The 10,247-nt window shown below is 36.9% G+C and overlaps 1 protein-coding gene across 1 annotated transcript in view; it reads left to right on the top strand.

Annotated features, from left to right (window-relative positions):
- The window catches only part of LOC107686493 (superkiller viralicidic activity 2-like 2), a 32,001-nt gene that overhangs the window by 15,025 nt on the left and 6,729 nt on the right, over positions 1–10,247 (top strand). Inside the window, exons 16-22 of the mRNA XM_016483527.1 lie at positions 961–1,111; positions 1,391–1,563; positions 1,727–1,795; positions 2,150–2,344; positions 3,037–3,258; positions 6,642–6,805; positions 7,009–7,114. Of these exons, the coding sequence (XP_016339013.1) occupies positions 961–1,111; positions 1,391–1,563; positions 1,727–1,795; positions 2,150–2,344; positions 3,037–3,258; positions 6,642–6,805; positions 7,009–7,114 (1,080 nt within the window). The remainder of the gene's footprint in view (positions 1–960; positions 1,112–1,390; positions 1,564–1,726; positions 1,796–2,149; positions 2,345–3,036; positions 3,259–6,641; positions 6,806–7,008; positions 7,115–10,247) is intronic.

The raw sequence follows: 10,247 nt of genomic DNA, 5'->3' as shown, positions 1-10,247 counted from the left end.
CCCCCCCCCCCCCTGAATGCGATGGGGCTAGCTTTGGGCTAGTTTTAAGTAGCAATTGGGCGGGCTTTGCTGTGAAAACCTGGCAACTCCGGTGATTATTGAATATTCACATTATGTTTGATTTTGCTGCTACTGTATTATCAAATATGAAGATAAAATATTGCAATGGTTCTAGTAAGCTTTTAATTTGACCGCAAGCACTCGTCAGAAATGTAACGCCCCTTACCATAATCGCTCGCTCTCTCGCTCGCTCTCTCGCGCGCTCTCTTGCTCGCTCTCTCGCGCGCTCTTGCTCGCTCTCTCTCTCTGCACAATCAGCTTGTAACACTCCAAAGAGAAAGGAAAACTTGAAATCGCATCATATGACCCCTTTAAGACATTTTAATAGCAGTAAGATGTTTTAGTAGCATCTGATACTTTAGTATTAAAACTGTTTTTCTGTGAATCAGTTCAAACTGTTTCAGGGAGTCGATTCAAAATTCTGATTCACCTATTCATTTGTGTCTTTACTTGAAATGTTCATGAATGTTTTTGCATGTCATTTTTCATGCGTTGATGCAGTGTAAAAATTTGTTGAAACTTCATGATGGTAATATATTGATATTTTTATTATATCATATTAGTACACTGAATAAATTGAAATTAGTAAATGAATCTTATTTGTTAAATACATACCTTGAGTATTTTTATTTCAATTAAACATTTTGAATCTATTTTAAAACAGTGGCTGTTTAGGAGAAATTAGGATTTCTCTGAGGAAAAAACATCTAAGACATTTTTTAGAACAAATACATGCATTTGAAGATACATTTAACCATTTGACAATATCTGATATCTCCCAGCCCTATTGTTGCAGAAAACGTTTTACCTCATCTTCCTCGCACCATATGGGTGTCAGTGGATTGTGTTGGATTCATGTCATATTGATGATTTATTCAGTAGCATCTTTTATTCCTGTAGGGTTCGGCGGATCCTCTGAACAGTGCGTTCCACTTGACCTACAACATGGTGCTCAATCTACTGCGTGTGGAGGAGATCAACCCAGAGTACATGCTGGAGAAATCCTTCTACCAGTTCCAGCACTATAGAGCCGTGCCTGGTGTTGTGGAGAGTAAGAACTATTATGATTTAAAGGAATCTTTCACATAGTTCAAATTCTGTAATTGTTGATTGTTCATTCACCATTGTAAAAGAGCAGCAGGAAACATTCGTCAAAATATTTTCTTTTGCGTTTCATAGAAAAGCCTGTTGGTTGTGGGTTTAGAACAACTCAACTGTTAAAATTCAGTTAAAACTGGCTTTGCTTGCACATATAACCAGTGATTGGGTTGTCTATTGGATGTTATTTATATCATTCCTATCTTCATTTCTGTTTCTGTGATTCCCACAGAGATGAAAAAGCTGGAGGAGGGGTATAATGCAATACGAATCCCTAATGAAGAGAGCGTGGTGACCTACTACAAGATCCGTCAGCAGCTGGCCAAACTGGGCAAAGAAATTGAGGAATTTATTCACAAACCTAGATACTGCCTGCCTTTCCTACAGCCGGGCAGACTGGTCAGGGTAAGTGTCCAGCAGCTCTTTCTCTGCACACAAATACAGTTAATGTGTCATCCAAATTTAAACTAACAACTTTTGTTGGAAGGTGTAGCCTTCACAGGCTTGGTTTTCTTGGTTTGTTGAGACACTGAAAATGCTAAACACTCTTTTGGTTTTTCATATCCAGGTGAAAAAAGAAGATCTGGATTTCGGTTGGGGTATAGTCGTCAATTTCCAAAAGAAGACAAATGTCAAGGTATTGCCATATGCTTTTTGTGCTTAAAGCGCCCAACTCAAATGTATTACAAGGGGTCATATATTTTGAGGAATCAAATTATACTTCATCTTATTACATTGTGACTTGCAGAACTCAAGACTTCCAAGTGAAAAACAAAAAAACATTTTATGAAACTAAGCTGCAAAAATGACTCATTCTGAACCTTGGGGTTTCTGACATCAGTCATGATGACATGAATACATCAACGCTTGGTTATTAATTTGCCAGCAGCAAACAAAAACCTGAACGACTTCATTTGTAAAGTGGACATTTTGTGAAAAACTGGATTATGACTGGATTATGACACAAAAAAATGTGATGTCTCTGTTGTAGGCTGCAGTTGGGGATGCTGAGCCGTTATTTGTGGTGGAGGTTCTGCTCCACTGCAGCAAAGACAGCGTGAAGAACGCGGCCACGGATGCAAGGATACGCGAAAGAGGAATCAATTCTGTGTATGCGCATTGTCTGAAATGCGACTCTCTGTGCGCGCAGCTCCGAATGTGCGTGAATGGATTAAAACACTTAAATGTTTAAATCGGCAAGACTTAGAAACACGTGCAAACGATCAACTATGATTCGTTTTACCCCTGCAAGCTAGTGAACAACGCAAATCAAGGAAGAAATTTTATATCACTGTTCAAGATAGCCCGTCGGCAAGGGCAGTGATGCATTTTGGTAGCCCGACTGGAAAACACAATAGCCCCGGGACATCGGGCTAGCGATTTTGCGAGCCCCGATATATATACACATACACATGTCGCTATGGTCTATAAATGTGTCTTTATTAGCAACGCTTCAGTTTATTCCTTGTTATCTTTGCTTAAAATGGTAGTCTTGAAGTCTTAAATTTATCTCCATAAACCTGCAGAAGCCTTGTAAGAAATGGCTAACAAATGAACGTCATGTGACACTGTAGCATATTATTACTGTCTGCGTACTGCCTCACATACTACACTATAATAAATTAAGTAATTTGTTATGCTCTGCATGGAGTAACAGTACAGATGTGTCTTAATCTTGTAATTCTGAACCTTTCCCTGCACAATCACACACTTCCTTTACATTTCACCGGTCTGTTCTAAAGGCAGTTGAGGACAATAATCTCTAGGAGTGGCCGTGTGATTTTTTTATTTTTTTTTCTGTGGTCCATCTCAACTGATCTCCTAATGGAAGGTGTTGAATGGTGGTGATTATAATAATTTCAAAGGTTTTAAAGATAAAAACACATGACTGCTTCTGGTTGTGGTTTCCAGGAGGTCCAGAAACGTTTCCCAGATGGCATTCCTCTGCTAGATCCCATAGACGACATGGGTATCAAGGATCCAGCGCTGAAGAAGGTCATTCAGAAGGTGGAGGCGTTCGAGCACAGGATGTACACGCACCCCCTGCACAGTGACCCCAACCTGGAGGCCGTTTACACTCTGTGTGAGAAGAAAGCGCTGGTGAGTCCACTATAGGATGAGTGAATGTGCAGAAGTCATGGCGGGATTGATATAAATGTCATTTCTTTTCATAGACGCAACCTTTTTCTGGTCAGCGCAGGAGTCGCAAATGTCATTTAAAATATGGCTCTATTGTTTAAGGCGCACCAGAAGGGGTGGATGTCATTTCCTGCGGCTGAAATCTTGAAGGTCCACTAGAACTAAACAAAAGCGGGAAACTGACATTTGTGCAGGGTGAATAGGCACTCAAATCAGATCACAAACAATCATGCGGCCCCATAATCGCTCACATTGTGCAGGGGCATTAAGGGGATAAGTGTTTTTGTTTTAATAGGTTCCCTGCAGGAGTTGTGCATGGGTTATATTTGTTGTTGGGTGTGCATGTTATGGAATGAAATGGTCAGATGCATTATGGGGACTTGGGATATCCCTCCAAACCAGATTAGACCTTTGGTTAGATCAACCCTGTCTTATAAAGATCTACAGGGAGTAACCCCAGAACTAAACCTTCATAGCGGCCAAGAAAATTTCCTAACAGGCTAGATTGGAAAGTATAAAATGTTCAATTTATGTGTTAACAAATGTGTTGTTGTTGTTGTTGTTGTTTTTATACACACACACACAAACATTGTATTAAAATATATATTTTATATGTAAATTATATTATTTCTAATATTAATGCAGTATTTGTTTTTAATACTTAAATATTCTAAAATTTTGTGATACTTATTTACTGTATAAATTACATTGCTTATTATATTTCTCTTATTTGGATATTTACAATTATTTGCTTTATATTTAAAATATTTAATGCCTGAATTATATACTAAATATTTAAAATATAATTAAATAATTTTAATTATAATATTTGTCACCTATTGTAAAACAAAATGTTTTTGATTTGAATGCATTTTAGTCTTGTCTAGGATAGGAAAATATTTTCTGGTTTATTAAGTGGCGCAATTGTTCACTGAGCTCATGCCCTAGTTGTAGGCGTCAGTGTAGGACATAGCATTTAGACGACACATTAGCATTAGCAATACACAAAACAGCATGATTATTGAATGCTGAAGTATGTATTGTTGATTGTTGGATGTGGTTTCTGGAGGAGTGAGATTCTTGCCCTTTTTGCTTGAAAACAGTTTAGCTCTTCTCAGTGTCCTGTTTTCAGTCTGTGTCTGAATCACTTTAGAAAGATCTCAGATAAGCCTTAAAGTGGATAATGGCATTAGAGCCACTCAGACAGTGAGTCTTGTAAGGGGTGAATCAGCTGCAGTGTAGTGGGCCAACACTGTTTAACCTTACTGTCAATATAATTTTCAGTTTTGGGTGAACCATCCTTTTAATACACCATTCATAACTTTTGACTAGTAGGTAATGCTGCAGCCAAGTGTATGAGTGGTATTTTCAGTATTATTGTTTACTAAAACTATAAAAAATGTTGTCATTATTCAAAATAAAGTTGAAGAAAAATATTAGATGAAAAACTTTTTCAATTACTCCTCAAGGCACCGTTTACATTTTATTTTTAAGTTGAAATGCTAAAATGACTAAAACTGAAATAAAAAGCTAAAGTGAAAAAAATTTAAAAACAGACTAGGGCTGTCACTAACGATTATTTTGGTAATCGAGTAATCAGTCGATTATTCTGTTGATTTAATCAAGTAATCATATAATTTTTTGTAGTAATAAAAATAGACCCAAGCAAACAATAGACTTTATTAGACTTAAAATACATGTATAATAGCAATGAGGCAATAATAATTGGTTCAAATAAAATATCAAACGCAAGTAATCATATGTTTTTGTGCATACTAAACCCACAGTGCATATATTTATTTAATTGAATCGCAGCCTTTGTGAATTCACAATAGCACTATACTTTATTATGATTTTTAAATGATTTAATACATCATGCAGCCTTAGAAAATGGTCTAATAATGCTTTTCTTGGATTCTCGTCCGTGGGATTTTGCCAGTTAATGCAATCAAGGCTGGTTTGTTTTTTATCGAATACTCAAATTTAATCGAGGAAACGATTAACAAACTAACCTAAAACAAACTAATAATAATGACAAGTACATAAAATTAATGAAATTTATGAAAAAAATTGAAATGGAAACTGAAAATCTAAAAACAGAAGCTAATTTAAAGTATTAAATACTACAATTTTATATAAATAATACTAAAATAACTCTAAATACTAATGACAAATGTGTCAAGTGTTTTTGAAATGGAGACCCACTTCCTGCTTGTCGTCGTCGTCATCTCCATAAATACCCAACAGAATTGCTGATGTTGTACAGTAAAAAGACTAGTTAACTTTTTTCTTTTAAAGAAAGAGTAGTAATTGCACATGAATCCACTCTAAATGACGTAGAAGGTAATGAATGATCTTGAGTAAAAACAGTATTCTGCAGTCCCCAGAAATAGTTTGAATTAAGTCACATGACTTGTCTAAGTTATTCCTAAGTTAGACAAATTTTTGCCCATGTTTTGTTCACTTTAGACAGATGGTGGCACTATCTCCTCACTGGCTTGGTATGGTGTTGTAACAGTGTAAAGTCAGTGCATTAAAACATTATGCTTCAGCTAGGGCTGGGACAATAAATCGATGCATCGCGAATCGAGAAATTATTCTGCATCGATTCTGAGATTTTCCAAAGGCATCGCGATTCTCTCTTGAATCGATTCTGAGCTTAGTTTTTAACAGCAGATGGCACTGCGTGCTTTAGAAATAGCCGAATTCTGCTTGCTTCCAGTTCCTTACACGTACACCATTTGAACCTAAAATAATCAATCATAAAGTTCGAAAAGGTTGAAGCGAATTACAAGGATGTTCACAGTGGGCTGTGCTTACATTAATCTCCCATCATAAAAGCATAAAAGCCGATGTGCAAGTACATTTAACCACTTACATTACTCAGCCGAACGCACAAGCGCTCTTCTTCGTGAGCATTTGAGTGTGCGGTTAAAAACTAGCCTAGAGCACCATCTGCTGTTAAAAACTAAGCTCAGAATCGATTCGAGAGAGAAAATCTCAAATCGATCCACGAAACGCGATGCATCGATTTATTGTCCCAGCCCTAGCTTCAGCCATGTTTTCTGTGATGCCTTCATCAAGGTTGTTTTAATGCGTTACACGCAAAGGTTTTAACCTTACACGTTCAAGTGCATGTTTACAGATGTCGTTTGTTTGTGGAAACCTTTAAGGGTGTACATGAGTGTGCGACAGGTGTGTTGTGACTGTGAGTATCTGCTGTTTTGTTTCTTCCTGGAACATGCATCTTTGAAATGTATGTTTGGGTAACATTTCTGATGTGTTAAATCACATTTAAAACAGGAAGTATGTCTTTTCTTACTGTCAATGTGCTTGTGTTTCAGATTGCAGGCGACATTAAAGCGGCGAAGCGTGAGCTAAAGAAAGCACGTACCGTGCTGCAGATGGACGAGCTGAAGTGCAGGAAGCGTGTGCTGCGGCGCCTGGGATTCGCCACTTCCTCTGATGTCATCGAGATGAAAGGCCGTGTGGCCTGTGAGATCAGCAGGTTGGTTACCAAGAAAACAAAAATAAGCACGGTTGTCGTTCAATTATATTTTGTGTTCACATTCACAAGTCCTTGTTCTAAACAATTCCAGCTAAAAGACATGCATTAAAAGCAAACAAAACAAAATTTTACTCAGACAGCTGTTATTTACAACACTCGGGCTCGTTTCTAAACCATCCTGTGGTGTTCTTGTGTGTTTGCAGTGCAGATGAGCTGTTGCTGACAGAGATGGTGTTTAACGGGCTGTTCAACGACCTGACGGCGGAGCAGGCCACTGCGCTCCTCAGCTGCTTTGTCTTCCAGGAAAACGTAAGGCCAAAATGTCATCATGCACATGCTGAAATGTGGTCGGGATGTAATATGAGAGAAGTCAATGGGTTATGACAGTTATGGGCCCAAATAACCTGTTGTGTTTGGCCTGAAATGGTCATGAATGCAGGGAATGAGGTTATTCAAAGGCCCAGCTTCTATTTGAGACTTGTGAAGCTTGTGCCATGTTCATTGAATAATACATGCAAATTAATTTAATGTATATCGTAGGGATATACCGGTATCAAATTTTCATGTTGCGATTAATTGCTAATGCTTTTATCATGGTATACGGTATTATCACGATATTGAAATTTAGTATAAAAAAAAAAGCCATAATACAGTATAACAGGTTTAATAACTTTTTTCTTATAACAAAAATAACTGAACATTTAAATGCAATAAAGCAATACAGAAAAATGTATAAAATTAAAAGTTTTACACAGATTAAAGTGCAAAAGAACTATAAAGACCAATAGGTATCACTTTACAATAAGACCTCATTAGTTAACCTTAGTTAATGCATTAACATTCACAATGAGCAATAGCTACATTTGCTACAGAAGTTATTAATCTTTGTTTAAAAAATACAAGTCTTAGTTCATGTTAGCTCATTATGGGAAAAGTATTCTTAAAATGCATTCAAAATTTTGAATAATTTGTAATATATAATTATTCACGGTATTTAGAAGTGCTCACGATAACAATATCGTGCATATTCATTACCGTGATATATCGCATTACCGAATACCGGCACAAGTCTAGTATATTGGTAGTATGCCATATATTTGATACCATAGATTCAATAGTATAGATATTGAAAGCTATTTTGCAAGAAAAGTTTTGTTAGTTTGGAAGTTTTCCAATTTCATATGCAGTCAGAATCAAAAATTAAACAATGCTACAATGTAAAAATACTTTTGAGAAATGAGTTTAGCCAATCAGAGAAGGTCTTTTACATACCAGAGTGACCTGCACATGACTTAAATTTTGTCATCAGTATGGTACATGCAGTTGGGAAAATCGGGCTATGCGCATACTATGCGCACATGCGCCTTTAATTTTTTTGGCGCCAATTCATTTGTCCACAAGATTGCAGCACTGTTCATGGTTTAACTAAAAGAAACGGGAGAGATAAAACAACAAAAATCTTTTGAAAGGCTGTCACCATGTCTACATGCCCTTAAAGGGTTAGTTCACCTAAAAATGAAAATTAGGCTGCGTTTTACTCACCCCCGAGGCATCCTAGGTGTATATGACTTTCTTCTTTCAGACGAATCCAGTCGGAGTTATATTAAAAATTGTCTTTGATCTTTCAAGCTGTTTAATGCCACTCAGCAGGTGTTGCATGCATCAGTCCAAAAGAACTAGAATAAAAGAATAAAAATCGCCCATCCATAAAAAAAGTGTCTCACACGGCTAAGTGATTATTACGTTTTGAATATGGATATTTTTCTTACAAAAACGCATCGATTCGCTACAGAAGGCCTTTGTTCACCCCCCCGGAGCCGTGTGAGACACTTTTTCTTTTGATGGATGGGCGCTTTTTATTTAACTTCTTTTGGACTGAAGCAATGCAACACCCGCTGAGTGGCATTAAACAGCTTGAAAGATCAAAGACAATTTTTAATATAACTCCGACTGGATTCATCTGAAAGAAGAAAGTCATATACACCTAGGATGCCTCGGGGGTGAGTAAAACGCAGCCTAATTTTCATTTTTGGGTGAACTAACCCTTTAAGGCTGTCTACACGGTTATCTGCACAGTTCCAAATCCATTTGTCCTGTTGTCTGAAGTAGCGCAAGCATATAGAGGGGCAGTCGTGGCCTAATGGTTAGAGAGTCAGATTTGTAACCCGAAGGTTGCGGGTTATAGTCTCAGTTCCGGCAGGACCTGTCGGTTGGGGGAGTGAATAACCAGCACTCTCTTCCACCCTCAATACCACGACTGAGGTGAGACCATAGAGCAAGGCACCGAACCACTTCTGCTCCCCGGGCACCGCAGCAATATGGCTGCCCACTGCTCCGGGTGTGTGTTCACGGTGTGTGTGTGCACTTGGATGGGTTAAATGCAGAGCACAAATTCCGAGTATGGGCCACACGTCACTTCACTTTCTAGAGTAAGTCAGAAATAAAACGATCTACAGAGCTGAGATTCACTTCACAAACTTTTCACGGTTTCATTTGAGAAAAACTACCTCTGAATACACACTGGAACTCAAAGATCTTAATGACAAACCACCAAAATGAAAGTTCGGTTTAACTTGAAGAAATTATGACAGAAATATATTACTGTTGTATACTAAAATGTACTTCTCAAAGTAATAATAATATTATTTTTAAGGAATATCCTATAACCAAAATATTTTTGATTTGTTTAAATGTATGGTTCCATGTTACAATTTGTTTCAATTCATATTTATGTTTATATATTTAGACAGACGAAACAAATATTTTGCTGTAAATTAATTAAATTATATGGTTTTCATTTGATTACATTTTAGAAGTTTAATTTATCATCAAAAATTTGTCTAATGACATGAATTAATAAAACTTCAAACAGAAGTTTTATTAATTCGTGACAATTGACACCATTTTTGATGATAAATTTGTATTAAATTAGAAAACATGCAATCCAGAAAAAACTAAATGGGAAAACAAAATATAGGAAAAAATAAACTTGATTTCATAGGGGCCCTAAATTATTATTATTAGGTAGCAATTAAACACAAGATTAATTGTGAACAAACAAGTTGTTTGCATTCATTTTTAATGTCTAATGAACATGTGGAAAGCATTTCCTTCCCCATTAATGGTAAATTAATATTGTGTGTCAAATATCGAATATTGTATAAGTTTATAACATCTGATAATCAGATAAACAAACACACCATTTGTTGACCCAGTGTTATGTCTGACCCCGTTGTGCCATTTGTCGTGCATGTTGGTTTGCACGTGGAGCGCATGGATTGTGTGTGCCATAGTTCAGCTGCTTCTTCTCTTTAGTCATCTGTCAGTTTAGAGACTTTTCACCTGTCATAAGATGGTGGGAAAGACGGGATAGGAAGAAAAAAACAATCCACTGGAGGTGGCAGAGAGAGATCTTAAGCATGTTGTGATTTACCATGAAACT

This window comes from Sinocyclocheilus anshuiensis, unplaced genomic scaffold, assembly GCF_001515605.1.
Source record: "Sinocyclocheilus anshuiensis isolate Anshui unplaced genomic scaffold, SAMN03320099.WGS_v1.1 scaffold838, whole genome shotgun sequence".
Classification (NCBI taxonomy): Eukaryota; Metazoa; Chordata; class Actinopteri; order Cypriniformes; family Cyprinidae; genus Sinocyclocheilus; species Sinocyclocheilus anshuiensis.
The sequence above is the reverse complement of the archived record's forward strand: the minus strand, read 5'-3'. Positions and strand labels throughout refer to the sequence as shown.